Source organism: Pogoniulus pusillus, chromosome 14 (genome assembly GCF_015220805.1).
Source record: "Pogoniulus pusillus isolate bPogPus1 chromosome 14, bPogPus1.pri, whole genome shotgun sequence".
Taxonomy (NCBI): Eukaryota; Metazoa; Chordata; class Aves; order Piciformes; family Lybiidae; genus Pogoniulus; species Pogoniulus pusillus.
In genome coordinates, this window is record NC_087277.1 from 19,914,500 (window position 1) to 19,937,526 (window position 23,027).

General features: G+C 48.4%; 1 protein-coding gene across 1 annotated transcript in view; it reads right to left on the reverse strand.

The window, feature by feature from the left end:
- ZC3H3 (zinc finger CCCH-type containing 3) overlaps positions 1-23,027 on the reverse strand; it is a 161,414-nt gene that overhangs the window by 51,503 nt on the left and 86,884 nt on the right. The window contains exon 5 of the mRNA XM_064154441.1: positions 4,670-4,863. Within this exon, the coding sequence (XP_064010511.1) occupies positions 4,670-4,863 (194 nt within the window). The remainder of the gene's footprint in view (positions 1-4,669; positions 4,864-23,027) is intronic.

Consider the following 23,027-nt stretch of genomic DNA (forward strand, 5'->3'; position numbering starts at 1 on the left):
ACCAGCCACCTGGGAAGGCAGTAAGTCTTTTGATTTCTGTATTTAAACTTTAGTGGTTGGGACATAAGAATAGAACATGCAGCAAAGCCTTTGGGAGCAGGGCCACATGTGTGATGAGAGCACAGTTCACAGCAGCTGCATGAACTGCATGTCCCAGCCCACAAAGCACTTCAAGGAGCTTCTTCATGCTCAAATGTCCCAGTTGGAGTAAGACCAGAAATTATTCTGTTCAGTGATGTCACTTCTCAGCTCAGATTCTGCTCAGTGAGGGCACTTTCTAAAGTTCAGGGCAGGTCTGCACAGGCAGTGGCTGCTTCTAGCAGGGAGAATGCTGATGAGGAGAGCCACTGCCAAGGGCTGGGCTGTGGAAAGGCTCTGGCTTAGACTTGCTCCTGTGTAGACCAAAAGCACTGCCACATCTTGTGTACCACACTGAAGTGCCATCAAGTCAGAGGTGACACCTGTGGGGAGGAGTGCACAGGACAAGTGATCCTAAACTGACCCACAAGGGATTTCATCCCATGAATGTCATATTTAGGATAAGGCTGAGGGATCACCAGGCTCAAGCCTCTTTTTCAGTGGCTGGTGTCCAAGAAGGATTCTGTCCATTCTGCCTTCAGTCCCAATCCATGTGTTCCCAAATCCAGTTTCCAGAATTCAGCTCCTCAATCCAGTTCCCACCTGCCACTGCATCCAGCCTGGGACATCCCCAGTGCCTGCTCCCAGCATCAGTAGTGACCGATGTCATTGCCATGAGGAAGATCAGATGCAGTACTGCTTTGTCTCTCTCTATTTCATTGGATTATTCTTCTTTCCATCCCACCTTGTTCAGTTTCTTTTCCACCTCATCAGTCTTTCTTTTTTCTCTTCCCTTTGGGAAGGCAGAAACATTCATAGAGAGCCCCTGTCACTCATCTAGTGGCTGAGGCAGGCCCTAAGCCTTGACACCAAACATCTCCAGAACCTTCCCCTGGACTTGCAAAGTTTGCCCTGTCCCTAAGGTGAGTGTTACCCACACTGCATTACCAGTAAGAAAGCAGGTTATGAACAAGCTGTGACAAACCCTCTGATCTCCTTCAGGAGATGAATGAGTTGCTTTATCACTTCTGGTAGCCCAAAGATTGACTCTGATACATCAGAGGGCCACAGGAGATGCATCCCCAGGACCAAATTTGAACTCAACCTCAGTATCAACACACTTGCTTGGCCAACTTATGTGGCAGAGACGATAGGATGGCATATGCTGGATATGATGGATCAGCTGAAGCAACTACCATCACAGTTGGTATTGTTGAGCCAGGAAAAGACAAAACACCAACCCCATAAATTCAGGCAAAGAGCAGAATTATCGCCCACCATCAGTAAAGTCCAAGCTATTAAACTGTCAGGAGCATTTCCCATCTCTCCATCAGGCCAAAGGCACAGTGTGGCACTGGAAGGGAAAGGAAAAGCTGAGGGTTTCCATCTTCTAAATAAACTTTGTCAAGTGTTGAAGGCACAACAGCATTGAGTCAAGGTTTGAAGGCTCAAACTCGATGAGCAAACAAATCTTCCACCCTGCCAGCCTGGGTTACTGTAAAGGCAGAGCTGCCAGGATCTGCTGAACCCAGCCTTGTGAAGGAGGATGAGTTACAGTGTTGGAAAATGACATCAAAATAGTAACACACACCAGTTGCCAGGGATTTATGGCGATGAGCCCACCATGCTGCTTGATGGGGAAGGAGACTGCAGCTAAATAAGGAATGTCTTAAACAAAACAGAATCATGGAAGCAAAAAACCACAGAATCATGGAATTGTTTCAGCTGGAAAAGACTTCCAAGATTGAGTCCAACCACCAATCCAACACCACCATGGCCATTCCACTACATCCTAAACTGCCATGTCCACACGTCTCTGGAATACTTCCAGGGATGATGACTCCACCCAAACAGATATGGTGGGTTTGTATTTCATAGACAATAACCCTGGAACCACCAAATCATTTTGGTTGGAAAAGATCTTTAATGTCATCAAGTCCAACTGTGAAACCAGCACTGACAACTCCACCACTAAACTATATCCCTCAGCACCACATCTCCATGGTGGTTTTAAATCCCTCCAGAAACGGAGACTCCACCACTGCCCTGGGCAGCCTTGTCCAAGCCTTGACAATCCTTTTGGAGAAGACATTTTCCAGTCCAATCTCCTTGCCCAGGCAGGATCACTCGGGGTAGTTTGCACAGGAACACATGCAGGCAGGTTTTGAAAGTCTCCAGAGAAGAAAACTCCACAACCTCTCTGGGCAGCCTGTTCCAGGGCTCTGTCACCCTCACTGCAAAGAAGTTTCTCCTCATGGTGAGGTGAAACCATCTATGCTCTAATTTGTAGCTGTTGCCACTTGACACCCACCCCTCAGATATTTGTAGACATTGATCAGCTCTCCTCCCAGTCTTCTCTTCTCCAGACTAAACAGCCCCAGGTGTCTCAGTCTCCCTTCATAGGGGAGATGCTCAAATCTTCCCAGTCATCCTTGTGCCTCTCCACTGGACTCACTCCAGTACATCCCTGTCTTGGGCACAGTATTCCAGGTGTGGTCTCACCAGGGCAGAGTAGAGGGGGAGAAGAGCCTCTCTGGACCTGCTGGTCACACTTTTTCTGATGCACCCCAGACTGCCATTGGCTCTCTTGACCACAAGGGCACATTGCTGGCCCATGCAGAACTTGCTGTCCACCAGGACTCCAAGGTCTTTCTCCAAGTAGCTGCTTTCCATCAGGGCAGCCCCTAACCAGAAATAGAGATTTAAGCATGGTGGTGGACACTTAAGTTCTCCCTTTGTCTCCCATCACCTACATTAAAGCCACCAATGCATGGACTGACAATCAGGCAGTAGCCTGAGTCAAGTCTACTTCTTTGGTGAGCAGCAAGACCTACTCCACCTGTGTCCTCCTCATACAGAAGCTGAAGTAACTGATTCTTGGCTGCCCCACTTGACCATAGGGAAGACCTCTTTTCTTTAATGTTTTTTTCTTTACATGGCAGCTCTTCATGAGCTCAGGTTTCTGCAGCCCCTCCATCTCCTCCTCTTCAGATTGCACAGACCCAAGTCCTCCACTTTTCCAATCCCTCCAGCCATCATTTCTCCCCTGGACTCTTCCCGATGGTCCAACTCTGTCCTGAAATCTGGCCCCAGAACCAGACCTGCTCCAGCTAACATCTTCCCTGACCATATTTTTGGGGTTTCACCTCTTTTCTTACACTACAGAAAGATGATTCCTGGTTTCGTTGACAACTTTAGCACCTAAGATAGTCCTTATAGCAGAACCACCCTCGAATTAATTTTGGGCAGCTGATCCTCCTGATTCAGGCCCTTCAGAAAATCCCTTTGTCCTCAGCAAAGCTCTTGAGAAAACCTAGCCTGGCTGACACCACAACTTCCTTGGTCCACCAACCTTGGAGCTGACTTCATGGACATTTTTTCAGCATCTGCAAAAGCTGATCCTTGCCCATCCTCCTCCTCCACCAAAGCCAAGGACTTAAGAGCTTGCAGGTAGAATCACAAAGACTTCCAAAGAAGCCATACGGATACACATCCATGAGCATGCACATAACCCATCTGCAGAGCTAGCAGCCAAGAGGACATTGCAGGTCAGTCAACCACCAAAAACCCATTCTGAGCAGTACTGAGTTGCAAAAAACATCCCAGCAAATTGTCCCAAAACCATTGCAGAGCATCCCTTGAATGCTCTCAGAAGGGAGATTACCTGAAAGCGATGATCCATCAGCCCCATGTCCCTTTGCCTACCACAGCATCTTCCCCTCTGCCATCATTTGTAGGCATCTTCATTTCCCATCCCCAGGTGCTCTGGCAGCTAATCCATGGCTGAAGCTAAATCTGTGACTTCCTCCCATACCAGCAACCATCTGCAGCAAGGATTTCTCATCCCTGTTTGTCCCATTCCTGCTCCAGCTCATTTCTCCCTCTACATTTCTACGCCAGCATCTCTTCTTAGCTGGGTGAGACCACCACAAGGGGAGTTCTTGACTCTTTATTGAGTGAAGAACTAGGCTCTTCATTTTCCTTAGGGTTTTCAAACCTCCTGGAGCTGATCAGCTCTCCTGCTGAGGGGATTTTTGGGCCTGCACAAAGCTCCTTGCCTCTCTAATCCTTCTTTCTGGGTTTAAAGCTACCCAGGACACTCCACCACACTCACATGAGTCAGGGCTGCACATGTCAAAGACACCACCCAGCCTTCACAGTTCTTCATCCACTTCCCCACCTTACACAGAACAACTTTGGCACGAAACTGCCTCACTGATAGCATCATCCACAGACAGAATGAGGGACATACAGAACTGTTTGAGTTGGAAGAGACCTTTGGGATTATCAGCTCCCACTGGCCTTCTAGGCCACAGGAGCACAACAGTGGCTAATGGTGAACTTGTCCACCAGAATTCCCAGGTCCTTCTCCATAAAGCTGCTTTCCAGTAGCTCAACCTCTCACCTCTTCTGGTGCAGGGAGTTATTCCTGCCCAGGTGCAGGACTCTACACCTGGATTTGTAGAACTTCATGAAGTTCCCTTTAAAGAAGATGAGTTGCAACATGTGGACTGGGATTAAGCACCTAAAAGCCAAGCTGGGACACGAAATGAAATGTGGACACAGACTAGGACAAGTTCTGGTTGCTCACCTGCTCTGCCAGGGCTCTTGGTGCTCAGGTCTCTGGCCCGACCAGGGGTGCTGGATGTCTTGGAGAGTTTGTTTGCTGACACTCTGTACATCACTCCACCAATGCAGCAATAGCCTTTGCTCCTCCACCTCTGCTGGACATGCTGGGACTTGCCCCCTTGAGGTGTCGGGCGTGTTTGGTTCAGTAGCAGGGACCTGCAAGAAAGTGACAAGGTGAAACCAAACTAGGGGAGATAACACAAGGAGCTGCCTCTTGATGAGCAAACCTTTGCCTGCCTGATGAAGGAGGTGAGGAAGAGAAGAACAAGGAGTGCTCTTGCTGTGGATAGAGGAGAAGCTCTGATACCCTGTGATTTACACCAAAAAACCCCAGCCTTCAAAGTCTCTCCTCCTGGTACCACCTCCCCTGTGCATCAAAACGCCATTTCTTTGCTGGAGCTTGTCCATGACAGTGTCACAGGAGAAAAGACCACATGCTGAAGGACATATTTACAGTTACCCAAGCAACTGTAAACTTTTAGGACACACAAAAGATGCTTGTCCCAAAACCCTGGTGATGCTTCACAGAATCATGGAATTATTTAAGTTAGAAAAGACCTTTAAGATGATTAAATCCAACCATTAACCCAGTACTGTTAGGTCACCACTAAACCATGACCATCAACACCACAACTGCACAGCTTTGAATCACCTCTGGGGATGGGGACTCCACCACCTCCCTGGGCAGCCTGGGCCAGGGCTGAACAAGCCTGGTGGCCTTCTTGGCCATCTGGGCACATGCTGCCTCATCTTTGGCTAGCTGTCAACCAACACCCTCAGGTTCTTTTCCTCCAGCCAAAGTTAGTGCTGCCCATAGGATTATTCCAAAGGATTAATAGGATCTGAAGTGACACCCTGAGGACAAATAAGTTTTACAGGAGCTATGCTGCCACCAAAAAACCCCTTCCAGGTCACAACCTGCTATGTCATGCACTATCCCACCTCTTGTCACGGTAGTGACGGTTTGATGGCTGGACTCTTCCAACTTCAATGAACCATGGATTCATTGATTAAATGATTCCAAGATTCAATGACTCTGATTCCATGACTCACAGATTCAATGACTCAATGATTCCATGATTCCATGACTCAGTGATTCAGGGACTCCATGACTCAGTGATTCAGTGACTGAATGACTCCACGACTCCATGCTTCCACAACTCAATGATTCCAAGATTTCCAACTAGCTCAGAGCCACTCGGCTCATTTCCCTCCATCCTCTGTTATCCAGACTCAAGTCACTGCAGCCCAATCCAATCTCCTCCAACATCAGTCGCCTTCCTCATTTAGTGCTAATCCAAACAGTAATTTGTTTATGCAAATGAGGGGCTCTAATTTGGTATTAGCCCAAACGAGGCCGGTAATGCTATTAGCAGAACATCTCTAAACGGCGCATTACGGGCGAGGATCTGTAAATTAAGATTCCCAGGATCCTATCAGCAGAATGCAAACCCTGGAGAGCATTACCTTGGAATGAAGATGTGCTGGGAGAGAAAAAAGGACAATTCTGAAAGATAACAGCTACATTTCTGGGTGCTTAATGTGACAGGCTCATCGTTTTTTGAAGGTTCTTCAGGGTGGTTGCCACTGGCTACCAAGCTGAGAGAAGCACTCCTTGGCTTTTGAGGAGAGCAGCCAGGAAGAAAGGGACCTGGGAGTACTGGTAGATAGTAGGCTGAAGATGAGCCAGCAGTGTGCCCAGGTGGCCAAGAGAGCAAATGGCATCCTGGCCTGTATCAGGAAAAGCATGGCCAGTAGGACAAGGGAGGTTATTCTTCCCCTGTACTCAGCACTGGTCAGGCCACACCTTGAGTGTTGTGTCCAGTTCTGGGCCCCTCAATTCAAGAGAGATGTTGAGATGCTGCAGTGTGTCCAGAGAAGGGTGACAAAGCTGGTGAGAGGCCCGGAACACAAACCCTATGAGGAGAGGCTGAGGGAGCTGGGGGTGTTTAGCCTGGAGAAGAGGAGGCTCAGAGGGAACCTCACTGCTGACTACAACTACCTGAGAGGAGGCTGTAGCCAGCTGGGGTCAGTCTCTTCTCCCAGGCAACCAGCAATAAAACCTCCAGGGGAGGTCTAGGCTGGATGTTAGGAGGAAGTTGTTGCCAGAGAGGGTGATTGGCATTGGAATGGGCTGCCCAGGGAGGTGGTGGAGTCACTGTCCCAGAAGGTGTTCAAGCAAAGACTGGATGAGGCACTTAGTGCCATGATCTAGATGACTGGATAGGGCTGGGTGCTAGGTTGGACTGGATGATCTTGGAGGTCTTTTCCAACCTGGTTGATTCTATGATACTATGATGGGAATTGTGACCCCCATATTCAAGGGATTGGTCCTCAAGAGATTGCTCAAGTTTGGATTCTCTCAAAATTAGGTTAGCTGCAAAGTTTTGCAGCGGTGGTTGTGTTGCCTGAGGGTATGGACGGTAGGAGGAACTGCAGTCAGCAGAGACATCCCCCAACTAGATCAGGTTGCTCAGAGCCCCATCAAGCCTGACCCTGAATGTCTCCAGGTATGAGGCCTCCATCACCACCCTGAGCAACCTGTTTCAGTATTTCACCATCATCATATTAATGAAAGATCCTTCAACCCCAACCATTAATCCAGCACTGCCAAGTCCACCACTAAACCATGTCTTAGAAAAAACATTGCTGTAAGGAAAAAAAGTCCTCATTTTATGGCTGCAGCATCAATAAAACCCAACCAAACCCATGCCATGCAGAGCTGTGGAGGCTCCTCATACTGGTTGACCCCCCACCTCACTGGTTCAAGCATCAGTTTAAGAGCCTGGGTTCACTGAATGCCTCCAAAGCCTCAGGATATTTATTTTCCAGCCTTGCTGAGCTCACTCAACTTGCTGAAGTGGTTGCACACTCCAACGCTCCCTGCTGCAGAGTCACCATTTATCAAGAGTTATTACCTGGTGACATCTGACCCCTAGTGTGTGAGCGGGGAGCAGCTGCTGGTTACAAACCACTCCAGACTTGTATAAATAAACAGCAGAAAGGAAAAGCCAGGAGAAGAGGAGCAGAGAAGTGATGGGCACAGCAGCACACTCTCCTCTCTAGTAGGCTTTAGGGATGCTTGAGACACAATCATGAGGCCCCACAGATCTCATTGCTCCCAATTAGGGATCATTCTGCTGTGACTTTTCAGGGATTTTGGTAGAGAGGCATCCAAAAGCATCTCACATCGTGAAGGGAGTGGTGCTGGACCTCCTGCCCTTTGTGGTTGTGCTTTTTTCAGTTAAAAAATGACCGGCAAGGTGGCCTCTAAGCAAAGCTTCTAGAGAACATCTGCTCAGGCTGCCGAACTCCCAAGCACCATCAGACCAAAGGCTCAACCAAATGCCCAGCTTCATCTCCATTTCTAGCCTCTTGGTGGTGGAAGTGTCCAAGCAAGGGTGTACCCAGAAATAATCAGCCCTGGGGTGGATTTCAATAGCTGAACATGCACACTGGGTTCAATTTTGGCCACATCTTTCATTCACAGAATCATTCTGGCTGGAAAAGCCCTTTCAAACAACCAAGTCCAAACATTAACCCAACAGTGCCAAGTCCATCACAGAATCCTAGCACCATTTAGGTTGTAAAGGACCTTGAAGACCATCGAGTCCAACCATTAATCCAGCGCTGCCAAATCCACCACAGAGCATCCTAGAATTGTTCTTGGTTGGTAAAGATGTCTAAGATCACCAAGTCCAACCATCACTTCAGCAACACCATGCCCACTAATCTATATCCCAAAGTGCCATATCTACATGTGTTATGAAGACCACCAAGGATGCTGACTCCACCACTTCCCTGGGCAGTCTGTTCCAATGCCTGACCACCCTTTCAATAACCAATCTTTATCTAATATATCCAACCTAAACCTCCCCTGGTGCAACCTGAGGCAAATTAGAGGATCTGTAGGTGATGTAAATTGATGGTAAATTATGTTTTGTGTCAAAAAACGGTGGTGGAACCTCAACTCCTACAGAAGAACAGGCAAATAATGTAATTGTTCGACCATAGGACACCTCTAGTTCCCTCTTTAGCCACATTATTCATAGAACCATAGAATGGTTTGGGTTAGAAGGGACCTTAAAGACCGTCTAGTTCCAACCCACCTGCAATGGACAAGGACACTTTCCACTAGATCACAGAATCACAGAATTTCTTAGACTGGAAAAGACCTTCGAGATCATCAAGTCCAATTATTAGTTTCACACTGACAAGTCCTCACTAAGCCAAATCCCTCAGCACAACATCTCAGCACTAGGAATCGCTCTGATTGGAAAGGACCACCAGGAGCATCCAGTCCAACCTTCATCCCAGCATCCTTCATCACTAGACCATAGCCTCAAGTGCCACATCCACTCTCCTTTTAAACAGCTCCATGGATGGCAACTCCACCACCTCCCTGGGCAGCCTTTTCCAGTGCCTGACCACCCGCTCAGTAAAGAACTTCCTCCCAACATTTAACCTAAATTCCCCTGATGCAACTTGAGGCCATTCCATCTTGTCCTATCATTAGTAACTCATGAGAAGTTGCCTCATCCAATCTGGCCTTGAACACCATCAGAGAGGGGGCATGCCTGACCTCACTGGGTGACCTGTTCCCAGTGTCTCATCACCCTCAGTGTAAAGAATTGCTTCCTAATACCCAGTCTAAATCTGCCCTCCTCAAGCTTCAAGGAGTTTTGTATCCGCAAGTGATTTTGTGACCCCAAGGAGTTCTGTAGCCCCAAGGGGTTTTGTAGCCCCAACACAACGCCTGCTGTGCATCTTGTGCATCTTTTTTTTTAATAATTAGGGCCACCCTGGTGGCCACAGGGGACAAACCACCAGCAAGAGGAAGGCCGGAGGGCAAGGAGCCGCACCGAACGCCCCACGGCGTTTCATCGCTGCTCTGCCGGTGAGCTGTCACCCTAATGGAAAGGATGGCCTTTGGAAACCAACCCTATTGAGAAGAGAGGATAAAATTAATGAGATAATAGCAGGGCCAAGGACCTGAAGAATACACTAACCCCCCTCAACACCAGGAGCTTGTAATTCCCTTTCTACCACACAAGCCTGTGGATCTAAAGAGTCCTCCCGTCCATGCAGTGGGCCCCGCTCCGGCAGGAAATTTCATTAAGGCTGGAAAATAGGAAAGGTATTAAGTGTGGATAATGAAGGCCAGAGTGTGAACAGTGCCTTAAGATAGTCTTCTTTGGAGCCTTTGTAATGGGAGGCATGAACTTTCCCTTCAAATCCATTTCTAATCCATTTGAAATACTACAGCAAATTATCTTCCCCTTCAGCCCGAAAGCGGCCAGCCAATTTACTCCGAAGAGAACTGACAATGCTACAGAATTTATCGCCATAACCTTGACTACACAAGGTTGAGGGTTGTCTTGCCCCCCTCCCACCTCACAAGGTGGACACAAGGAAGAAAAAATGTTAATGAAAAGAGAAAAAAGAATGCTTAAAAAATGTTTCGAAACAGTGTTGGAGGTGCTGGAGGTTCAACAGCAGGGTGGAGAGTGATGGGACAGCACGGGATGTGTTACAGCAATGGGACAAGAGGGAACAACTCAAGTTCCACCAGAGAAGGTTTAAGTCAAGGGACAACTTCCTCTCCAGAAGGCTTGTCAAGGCCTTGAGCAGGCTGCCCAGAGAGACTGTGGAATCTCCTAATCTGGAAAGCTTCCAAACCCACTTGGCCACTGTGAGCCTAGGCAGCCTGACGTGAGTGACCCTGCTTTAGGATGGGGATTACACTGGATGATCTCCAGAAGTCACTTCCAACCTCTACCATGATGAGATTCTGTGTCTGGGGCATCATGCAGCAAGCAACAGGACAAGAAGAAATGGACTCAGGTTGCACCAGGGGAGGTTTAGGTTGGACAGGAGGAGTAATTTCTTCATTGAAAGAGTTGTCAAGGCCTGGAAGAGGCTGTGCAGGGCAGTGGTGGAGTCTCCATTCCTGGAGGGGATACAAAGCCGTGTAGATGTAGTGCTGAGGGCCATGGTTTGGTGGTGACCTTGCAACAATAGGTTGATTATTGGACTTGATGACCCCAAAGGTGTCTTCCAACCCAAACACTTCTGTTTCCCCCATTCTGTCTGTAGATGATGCTATCAGTGAGGCAATTTCATGTCAAAGTTGTTCTGTGTAAGGTGGGGACATGGATGAAGAATGGTGAAGAAACCAACCCCCACCTGACCCTAACCTCCTCTGAGGGAGTTGCAGAGAGGCAGAAGGTCTCCCTATGAGGAGAGGCTCAGGGAGCTGGGATTGTTTAGCCTGGAGGAGGCTCAGGAGTGACCTCATTGCTGTCTACAACTACCTGAAAGGAGGCTGTAGCCAGTGGGGGTTGGTCTCTTCTGCCAGGCAAGCAGCAACAGAACAAGGGGACACAGTCTTAAATTGTGCCAGGGGAGGTCTAGGCTGCATGTTAGGAGGAAGTTCTTGCCAGAGAGAGTGATTGGCATTGGAATGGGCTGCCCAGGGAGGTGGTGGAGTCACCACTTGTGGAGGTGTTCAAGAAAAGCCTGGATGAGGCACTTAGTGCCATGGTCTAATTGATTGGCTAGGACTGAGTGCTAGGTTGGACTGGATGATCTTGGAGGTCTCCTCCAACCTGGTTGATTCTATGATTCCTCTGAGCCTCCTTTTCTCCAGGCTTTCTCCATCTGCTTTAATGTGACACTTCCTCAACAGACCACTCGACCCCAAAAAGGTGGACAAAAGCACCAATATTTGAAATATTTGGACTAGATGATGAGACATGGGAACCAGATGATCTTTAAGGTCCCCTCCAACCCAATCCATTCAATGATTCTATGAACATCTGGGAGTCTCTGAGGGATGTAAATGAAACTCAAAGGCAGGAGGGGAGCAAGAGCATCCCACCGGCGGTTTCAGACAGCTGAAACGGAGAGGATTTGGGATTTCTTGGTGCTGTCGGCGATACAAGTGGCTCTGAAAGGCTGGGTTTCTTTTACTTCTGGACATCTTCTTTAGGCTTAGCTTATTTTACTTCAAGTAATCCTTACATAGTAAGAAATCACATTTGCATGCTGGCATTTGATTCCCGAGGTAAAAAAAAAGCAGATCATAACGCGGTTATGGACAGCAGAAGGAAGAGGCAAGGAAGCAGAGACCTCATCTACCTTAAGCCTCCCAAAAGACAAAGCAAAACCCTGATCTGGGAGAAATAGTAAAACAAAAAATCCCAATATCCTCATTGCTTAGCATGCAGCAAAGCAAACCAGAGGATTTAGGCTTAAAAGAGCTCCTCAAACACACCTACAGTCCTTCAGGCTCCCCTTGGAAGTAATTTTGATCTCTGTAAGACTCTATCTCCACACACAGCCTGCTTTGGGGTGCCCAAATCCACAGAAAAAGGGCACATCATTCTGTTAAAATGTTTGGCTGTTGCAATTCAGATCAACATTGGTGTTTTCCTCTTCAAAATAAAAAGGTCACAGAATTCTAGCATGGAGATCACCCAGTCCAACTACCTTGCTAAAGCAGGGCCATCCACAGCAGCTTGCCCAGGATCACAATGGTCAGGCAGGTTTGGAAGCTCTACAGAGATCAAGACTCCACAAACTCTTCTTGCAACCTGCTCCAGGGCTCTGGCACCCTTACAGCAAGAAGTTTCTCCTCTTGTTCAGACAGAACCTCCTGGCTTTGAGTTTCTGCCTGGAGTCCCTTGTCCTGTCACTGGGCACCACTGACAAGAATCTGGCCCCAGCCTCTTGCTCCTCCATGCTCTTGCAGAGCACTAAGAACTTCTCTCAACCCACTGGTCACACCTATTGCACTTGACCACTTAATGTCTTGACATTGCTGGCCTTCTTGGCCACACGGGCAAATTGCTGCCTCATGGTGAACATCAGCACTCCCAGGTCCTTCTCTGCAGAGCTGCTTTCCGGCAGGTTAAGCACTCACCCGTACTGTTGCAGGGAGTTATTCCTCCCCAGGACTCTAAACATGCCCTTGTTGAATTTCATGAGGTTCCCTTTCACACAACTCTTCACCCTGTTCAGATCTCAACTCAACTCTCTCTATACCTAGTTCACCTGAAGAACCTGATATGGATTACTGAACCAATTCAGTGCACTGACTGTGACCTCTGAGGTGGAAAAGAGTGCTGGGAAAGCACAAAACAGACAAGCCCACGTCTTCTTCCAACAGACGAACCTAAATCCAGGCGACCCCTTTGTGTTAATCAAAGAACCAGAGAATTGTTTGGGTTGGCAAAGATCTCTAAGATCATTAAGCCCAACCATCCACCTAACACCACCATGGCCACTAAACCACACCCCTAAGTGCCATGTTCACACATTTCTGGAACACTTCCAGGGATGGTAACTTCACCACTTACCTGCGTAGCCTGCTCCAGTGCCTGACCACCCTTTCAGTAAACAAATGTAACATCTGACCTAAAACTCCACTGGGGCAACTTGAGGCCATTTCCTCACAATTATCTGATACTAGAGAGAAGAGATCAATTCCCATGTGACTTAAACTTCCTTTCAGGCACTTGTAGAGATCCTTCCACCAGCAGAAATCACTTGAGGCTCCTGACCTGCTTCTAGGATCAGCCTTTGCTCTGAGATTTCTTCTCACCCTTTTCTCTAGACCATTTTTCTCCTCTGAAGATGAAGAACCAGGAAAGGGACAACAAGATCCACACAGAGCTCTCATGTCCAGCACACAGGAAGACACATCTTCATAAGCCACACGTTTGGATTTTGACAGGTGGGATTTGGCAGGTCTCCTGAGGCCACCAGTTTTCACCTGTCGTTGCCAGCTCTCCAAGGGAGGCTCATGCTACGGTGCATGCTGATATGCTGGTCCATCAGCCACGAGCTCACCCCACAGCTCATCTGAGGACATTCTTAAAGCCTGAAGGGCAGCCAATAAGGCTCCATCTACACCTGCCCTAAACAACCCCCAGAACCCATCAGTAGAGCCCTCTGGGCTGCAAGATTCATTCAACACCCCGCATTTCAACCACGGTTTTAGAGATGCAATGGTTTTGCTCAACACAAGAGTCTTTTTCCTCACCACCCACACAGCTTGGGAGAAGAGTCAAAGAAAGAAATGTCCCCAGTGTCATAAATCCTCCTCTGAGCTGCAGATTAAAACCAGGAGCATGAGATCTGTAAAAACCTAATTAAGCTGGAGGAAAAGATACACTTGGGGCTACACATAGTCCAGGAGCATGCCAGAAGCCAGCTCATGTCTTCATGGCCCCAAGATCCCCCAACCGAGAGCCTGGAGAAGCACTGTGCTGCCCTCAGCTAAAGAGAGGAGAGCTTCCAGGTGGTCTCTTCCAGGATCAAAAACCAGTCAAAGACACCCTAACGTGCTGGTGATATCTCCATATTACAAATAACTGTGAGAGATGTTACACCACCTGTCTCATTCCTTGCCAGAAACCTTCCAGATCCACAACCAGATGTTAGCTGCTCCTGCACCTTCAACCCTCACACCACATTAACCTGAACTGTGTGGAGGTGCTCAGCTCCACCAGTTAAATGCACCTTTGCTGAGCTGCCAGCAGGACGATTTTCCTCTCAGCAGGAGGCTGCTTCTGCCTGTAATTAACATTTCATCATCATTCCTGAAAGCAAACAGCAGCTGAGGACTTCCATCAGTCATCTTCTCCAGGCTATTGCTTTTCTTAAAGGGTAGCTGGCACTATCTTGGCCTCTTCTTTTCTCTCTTCTCCCATGGTCAACAACACTTTGGTTTATCTTGCCATCTCATGATTGAAGGTCTCAGCCATGGTGACTGCATTCAGACTATTTGCCACGATCTTGGTTTCACAGAAATTTTTACCCAGTGCTCCTGGCCAAGCTGTGGCTGCTCCAGTGACTCAATGGACTCTTCTGTTAAGGAGGGACTAAGCAGGTTTTTGCCAAGGTCTCTTGCTCTGCTGGCTCCTCCCTTCCATTTCATTGTTCCCCTGATTTCTGCACATCCCTTTCTTCACACTTTCCATAGCTTCAGTTCCCCCTTCAGCCTACACCTCCCTGGCTGTTTCAGTTTCTTATACTTAGGCTCCTGCATGCCTCTTCTCCAGAGCTTCCAGGTGGTTAGATACCTCCTCCCCATCTTTCCAGAAGTTTATTATCTCTCCAACTCCAGCAGCTCCCCACACTCTCAGCTCATCTGACAGCTCAACTAAGAACCACCTTGTTTGGCTTTTCTCCAGCAAAGAATCTGATCCCGCCCATGAAGAGCCACAAAGGGATCAGCTCTTTTGACCGTCCAACTCAGAACCACCTTACATTGCTTCTCTCCAGCAAGGGGTCTGATCCCACCCATGAAGAGCCATTAAAGGATCTTCTCAAACATTTCAAAGCCGCTCAAGTTCTCCAGCAAACTCTGCACTATAAAAACATCTCCAGCACTGCAATGTTGGCCCAGAAAAAAGACAAAAGACCTCTTTTAGAAGATGTGATTGCCCACATGAAGCTGTTTTCAAGGTAGGTCAACTTTCAGCCTAAAACCCATGACAGCATCCCCTTAAACCGCTTAAGACTGAGAATGGAAATGCTGACATCCCCTAATACTCAGCTCTCCAACCCAGCTGCTCTAATGCTGCAGCAGATCAGCAATTAGACCAGGAAGACCAGGAACCATTGTCCCATTAATTAGATTCCTTTTACCCCCATTAGCTCAGATGATTGGACAAAGTTCATCAGGGTTTAAGTGTAACTAGCTGAAATGGATCTCTTTCAAGGGACGAGAGGAGGCAGGTGTGACCAGCTTTAGCCCTGAAGGCATGCTCCACGCCCAGCCTTGCCACTCTTTGGGCAGTCTCAGGTCCCACATCCACATGGAATAGGATATTAGTGCTTAATCCCTCTGAGGTGGTGTCCCATCACCCTTGGTGGTGGTCTCTCTACAGCAGAAGGAAAGTGAGAGCAGGTCATGGACCTTGGTGATGGGCTCTATACAGAAGAAGGAAACAGCATCTCGGATTTCTGGATAGCCTCTGGGAGGCTTGGGAGGCTTGGCTGATACAGCTGAAGGCGAGCTGAGCACAGAGGAACCAGATGAAGTTCAACAAGGACAAGTGCAGAGTCCTGCATCTGGGGAGGAATAATAAACTGCACCAGTACAGGCTGGGAGGTGATCTGCTGGAAAGCAGCCCTGTGGAGAGGGATCTGGGAGTACTGGTGGAGAACAAGTTAACCACGGCACAGCAATGTGCCCTTTGGCCAAGAAGGCCAATGGGATCCTGGGGTGTATTAGGAAGAATGTGTCCAGCAGATCAAGGGAGGTTCTCCTCCCCCTCTACTCTGCCCTAGAGAGAGCTCATCTTGAATAATGTGTTCAGTTTTGGGCTCTCCAGTTGAGGAGGGATAGGGATCTGCTGGAGAAAGTCCAGTGGAGGGCTATGAGGATGATGAGGGGACTGGAGGGCATGGCTTATGAGGAGAGGCTGAAGGACCTGGGGCTGCTTAGTCTGGAAAAGAGAAGACTGAGAGGGGGTTTGATAAATGTAAGTATCTGAGGGCTGGCCAAGAGACAGGGAACAGGCTCTGCTCACTTGCTCCTTGGGATGGGACAAGGAGCAATGGGTGTAAGTTGCAGCAAAAGAGGCTCCACCTCAACACAAAGGGGAATTTCTTTACTGTGAGGGTCACCGAGCACTGGAACAGGCTTCCCAGAGAGGTTGTGAGGTCTCCTTCTACAGAGACTTTCAAGTCCTGTCTGGATGTGTTCCTCTGTGATCTATGTTAGATAGTATTGTCCTGCTCTGGCAGGGGGGTTGGTCTCAATGATCTCCTTGGGTCCCTTCCAACCCCTAACATCCTGTGATATTCTCCAAGCACAGCAATATTCCACCTTCTACAGCACAAAGCCATAGGAAGCATCAGGCAAAGGTTAGGCACTACCTGAGACGAAACACTGGGGGGGGATCAATGATAGACTCAAGCACCAAAACAACCCCAAATCGGCCTCAGTTTTGACTCTTGTCCATGATAAACAACTAAATCCCACTCAAGGCTTGCCTTCTATCCCCTTTCCCAAAATCTCTGCCATCATTGCTTTTTCCAGAGATGGCTCCTTGCTGGGTGGTCTTCTTCTCAGGCAGGAAGTAGCAAAGATCTCAAGAACAGCAGGAAGAGCTCGGAGATTTTAACCAAAGCAAACTAAGATCTTGGGGTGAGTGGAAAATGCTGACTCAGGCACTGACTCAGCATGGAAGTTAAAGAAGCTCAGCAGGGCTGAACTTATGGGAATTAGCTGCTGAGAAAACAGCTCTGGTGGGATCCAGAAAGCAACATGTTCATGGCTACAGAGGCTTGGACTAAGGGTCGATACACATCCATGTCAATGCAATAACCAAAATTAATCGTTATTTACCAGGGTCTCACCACCCCCATAGTGAAGAATTTCTTCCTCTCTCCAGTCTGAATCTCCCCTCTGTTAGTTTGAAACCATCATTCTTTGTTCTGCCACAACAGGCCCTGCTCAACAGTCCCTTCCCAGCTTGATTCTCAGCCCCTCTACGTGCAGAAAGGCCATCAGGTCTCCCTGGAGTCTTCTCTTCTTCACGGTGAACAATCCCAACTCTGACCTCACAGCAGAGGGCTTCCAGCCCTCCTATAGCTGATGTGCCCTCCTCTGGCCCTGCTCCAACAGGCCCACACCTCTCCTGTATTGAGGACTCCAGAGCTGGCCCCAGCACTGCAGGTGGGGTCTCAGCAGAGAGCAGTAGAAGGGCAGAGTCTTCTCTCTCCCTCCCTCTGCTGCCCACACTGCTGGGGATCAGCTCAGGACAGAGCTGGCTCTGGGCTGGCAGTGCACAGTGCCACCTCATGTCCAGCTTTTCATCCACCAGCACCCCCAGGTGCTTCTCTGCAGGGCATACACAACCCTCAAAGCCTTTCAGATATGTTGCTGAAGGACATGGTTTAGTGGTGACCTAGCAGTGCTGGTTTAATGGTTGGACTTGATGAACTGAAGCGTCTCTTCCAACACAAGCACTGCTGAGATTGTATTCCATGATTGTAATTTACCAAGAAGCACAATTCTATGATCCTCAGCTTCATTTTCATCTTTCTCAGTTTGGTTGCAAGCTGCTCTCCTCAGTCCTGCTTGCTCTCCTGGAAATGGATTTTTAACAGCATCATCTTGGGGTGAATTTCCCTTTCCATCTCCTTGTTTATTGGGCTCTTAAAGGCAAAGCTTTAATGCAGCCATTGATCCAAACACCAATTGAAGAGATCTGAGCACATCAAACAGTCCCAACCCTTTAATAATGAAGCAACAGCAGCTGTAATGGAGGCAATGCAATTAGCAATGAGAACCAAGAACATGGCCCCCATGAAGGGGCCCCTGAATCATCTGGAGACATCATGGTGTACACCAAGTCCAAGACCTCCTCTCACATACCTACACTCTCAGAAGTGCCAGACCTTTTCTTCCTTCACTTGGAAGAATCACTTGAGCAGCCTGGTCTAGTGGAGGGTGTCTGCCAATTCCAGGGGGGGTGGAACTAGATGACCTTCAAGGTTGCTTCCAGAATCACAGAATACATCTGATTGGAAACGACCTTCAAGATCTCATCCAGTCCAACCTTCGGCCCAGCGCTGAAGGGTCAACGCTAAGCTGTGTCCCGAGGTGGCAGGTCCAGGTGGTCCTTGAGCATCTCCAGGGTGTATCGAAACCATTCCATGAATCTATGGAAGATCTGAACCCTTTCAGCACACGGATTTACAAAATCAGCATTTAGAGAATCAGAGAATCCTGCCACTGGCAAGGCTGACAAAGGACCTTTAAGATCACGAACCTTCAGGTCATCTCTAATCCACAGAAATCCAGAATCCCAGCATGGCACAACTTGAAGTCAGAATGACAGAATCACATCACTGAATGACAGAATCACAGAATATCTTTGGTTGGAAGGGTCCAGCATCAGCACATCCCCCTTGTAATAGGGGCTCCAGAAGTGGATGTAGTACTCCAGATGAGGTCTCAGCAGAGCAGAGTAGAGGAGGAGAATCACCTCCCTCAACCTGCTGGCCACACTTCTCCTGATGCAGCCCTGGTTGGCTTTCTGGGCTGCAAATGCACACTGCTGGCTCATGCTGAGCTTCTCGTCCAGCAGCACCCCCAAGTCCCTCTGCTCAGGGCTGCTCTCCAGCCACTCACTGCCCAGCCTGGATTTGTGCTTGGGATTGCAATCATGATCATCTCTTGAAGCCGTCACTCAGGCATGGCTTCTAGATAAAACCCCAGCAGTGAGACCATCACCTCAATGATTCAAACAGCACCAAGATGTCCTCAGTTGGGGACTGTGCTGTGAAATTAGGAAAAGTGGGGTCCAGCACAGAAGGGAAATCATATGCACAAGGTTTGTGGCATTTGATGGCAAATACAGGCTATGAAACCTACATAAGATACTGGTTCCAGATGTAGGTGGTCAGCTCCAAGGTGTTAAATCCATCAGGCCCCAATTTCAGCTCATTGGTGCTTTGAAGCCATGTGGATGTGTCTGATATGCACACCAAGATGAACAACTTCAGAGTTGTTCATCTTACTAAAACTCAGTTAGCTGCCAGATGTCCCACACAGGGCTTGTACTAAGGTGTCTCCCTCTGCTGGTACCAGATACAGAGCAACTCACAGCTCCAGACACAAAACAGGGAGGAAAACTTCCTAAATCAACCCAAAACTGGTATCTGCCTCACAACACTGACACACAATCCCAGCATGCTAGGGGCTGAAAGTGACCTCTGCAGATCATCCAGTCCAAACACAGAAGTTCCATCTAAACACACGGAATTTCTTTACTGTGAGGGTAGCTGGGCACTGGACCAAGCTGCCCAGAGAGGTGCTGAAATCTCCATCTCTGGAATCATTCCGAACTCACCTGGATGTCATCTTGTGCAACCTGCTATGGGTACCTTGCTTTAGCAGGGGAGTTGGAATGGATGATCTCCAGAGGTCTCTTCCAACCCCCACCACTCTGGGACTCACATAAGTCTCTATTGGTCTGGATACCTCTGCCCTGAGCCTGTCAGCACTGGGATGGGGAATGCTGGTGGAGAAAAGTGTCCTCCAAGGATTTTAAAGCATTTAGGACCAAATCTAAAGGTAGTTTTGTATCACTACCATCAATGGCCTCAACATTGCAGCTGTAGGTGATGCTGCTCGCAGTGGGGCTGGTGGCAGGAAGATTGTAGAGGTGGTGGAAAATCTGATTAAACACTGCTGTCTTCCATACTAGTTGAAAATGAAGGACTCATTTGGGTTCTTCCTGGTTTGAAAACCTCTCCTCCCAGCATGCCAGCAGGTCCAGAAGCCCCTTCCAAACCCTGGCATTCTGTGACCCTGTGACTGGAGTGTGGGGGGGCCAGGTAACACCCAAACCATCACACTGGAGGTTGGAGTAAAGGATCTCTATAGTCCCATGCTGTCATTCTATGATCATCAGTCTTCAATCACTAAAATTGATGAGACCAAGTCTGATGGTGCCCTCAAAGAGGTGGCACAACTCTGGACTGGTGTGAGCTGGGGGCATTGCTCCTCTGCTTGTCCTTTAGAGAGGCAGCCACAACCTGACCCCAACAAGAGTCTAGATTCAGACTGGGCATTAGGAAGAAATTCTTTACAGCGAGGGTGGTGAGACACTGGAACAGGTTGCCCAGAGAGGTCGTGGATGCCCCCTCCCTGGAGGTGCTGAAGGCCAGGTTGGATGGGGCCTTGAGCAACATGATCTAGTGGAAGGTGTCCTTGCCCATGGAACTAGATGATCTTTAAGTCCCCTTCCAATCCAAAGGCTTCTGTGAATCCCTGACTCCGTGACCGTGTGCCACCCTGGGCTCCAGGGAAGGGAGGAAAGCAAAGGCTGGAGAAGACAGGGCGATGACTCTAATTTATACTCTCCTGCCTATACTTTATGGCTTTCTTAATTCGGCTCCTGCTACTATTAATGTAGTTAATGTTGAGATTATATCTATTTTCTGGCGTCAGGAGGTGATTTATTCCAAGCCATTTTTCCGGTGCCGGCTCCCACGCTGTTAAATCAAGCGACTTGCCAATTAAGTGCTGACTGGGGGAAGTGGATGCAATCCTAACAGACATCTCACCGCAAATTAAAACCAGCTCTTAGCTTGACGTGGTGTGGAGTGTGAGAGGCCAAACTGCTGAACCCTGCTGAGCTGGGGGAAAAGAGACAATAAAAACAACCCCCCGAAACAAAGAGGAAAAGGTAAAGACACAACACGACCAACTGGGAGACGAAAAGTGACAATTCTGGGGTAAAAAAGAAAACAGCAAAGAAAAAAACCCAACATGGCCAGCTTGGAGAAGAAAAGAAACAAGTTCTAGAGGGAAAGAAATGATAAAAACTACCCCCAAAGCAAAGAGGGAAAGGGAAAACCCCAACACAACCACACTGGAGAAGAAAAAAGCAATGGAAGCAAAGAGACAATAAACACAGCCCTCAAAACAAAGAGGAAAAGCTAAAAACTCAACACAACCAACTTGCAGACAAGTTGGCTATCACAGAGGCATGGTGGTCATCAACAAAACCTTGGGTTGTCAATAAGACCTGCTGCTTTCTGGACTCGAGATATAAACAGCAGTGAAAAGGAGCAGAGAGGGGCACAGAATCCCAGCATGGCGGGGGTTGGAAGTAGTCTTTGGAGATCACTGAGTCCAAGCCCACTGCTAAAGCAGGGACATCCACAGCAGGTTGCACAGGATGGCATCCAAGTGGGTTTTTAATGGCTCCAGAGATGGAGACTTCAGCACCTCTCTGATCAGCCTGGTCCAGTGCTCTCCCACTCTCAAAGTAAAGAAGTTCCTTCTCCTATTTAGATGGAACTTCTTTACCTTTGAGTTTATGCCTGTTACCCCTTGTCCTGCCACTGAGCATCACTAAAGAAAGAGTGGCCCCAGTGTGGAGGTGGAGAATTCAGGGGTTGGGTTTGGAAACATCTATTTTGCAAAGTAAACATGGGAACTGGAGCTCTCTCTTACTCACCAGGTCTCCCAGGGGTCATGCAAGAAGGAGCCACCTCAGGCTTGCAACAGGTAAGTCCAACTACCTGCCCTGGGCTAACTGTTTTAAGAGAGATCCCAAATGCCCCTAGATGTCCTGAAGCCTCAAGACACATTATAGGCAACAACCATGCACAAAGGTCTTGAGGAGAGATCATAGAACTACGCAATGGTAGAGGTTGGAAGGGGCTCTTGGAGATCAAGCAGGGCCATCCACAGCCAGTTGCCAGACACCATATCTAGATTGTCTATAAATAGCTTACATCTCAAAGGCTTGGGAGGTTTTAGGGCTGTCCATCACCCCTTTCTCCCTCCAAATGCAGCTCCCCACACAAGCAGGGAGCCAAAAGTTTCATAGGGCATAGTGTCCAGAGAAGGGTGATGAAGCTGCTGCAGAGCCTGGCGAACAGGTCTGCTGTGGGGCAGCTGAAGGAACTGGTGTTCTTTGGTCTGGCGGGGAGGAGGCTGAGGGGGGACCCTGTTGCTCTCTGCATCCACTTGAGGTCAGACTGTGATGTGGTGGGTGTTGGTCTCTTCCCTCTGGTGTCAAGTGATAGAATGAGAGGAAATGGCCTCAAGTTGCACCAGGAGAGGCTTAGGTTAAATGAGGAACCTGAGGAACAATTACTTCCCTGAAAGAGCAGTCAGGTGTTGGAACAAGCTGCCCAGTGAGGTGGTAGTCCCCATTCCTGGAGGTGTTCAAAAAAAACATGTGGATGTGGTACATTGGGAACATGGCTTAATGGCCATGGTGGTCTTAAATTGATGGCTGACTTGATGATCTTAGAGGTCTTTTTCCAGCCAAAACAATTATCTGATTTTCTGATTCTGATTCGTGGGGGTTATTGCCTGTAAAGAAGACACAGCACTGTGCAGAGGAGCAAGTCCAGGAGGTTCCTTTTTGCTAGGTGACCACCAGGAACCACAGAACTATCTTTAAAACTGCTCTCTCAAAGAGTCAACAACAGCTTTGATGTTACCCAACCAGCAACCTTACCATTAGCGAGACTTCCCTCCATTTATTAAGTGCTTTGAGAGCTGTAAAAAGAAGCAAACCACGAAGCTAAGAGCTGTCATTCATGATCACAAAGAGTTGTTGTGATAACAGCTCATGATGAATGGGGAACATTTGGATGGTCATTGAACACTGAGCAAGTACTAAAACCACGACTAAAATCAAATCCTTATAGTGGGGGTGGTAAGATATTGGAGCAGGCTGCCCAGGTAGATCCTTGATGCCCCCTCCCTGGAGGTGTTCAAAGCCAGGCTGGTTGAGATCTAGAGCAAACTGGTCTAGAGGAAGATGTTC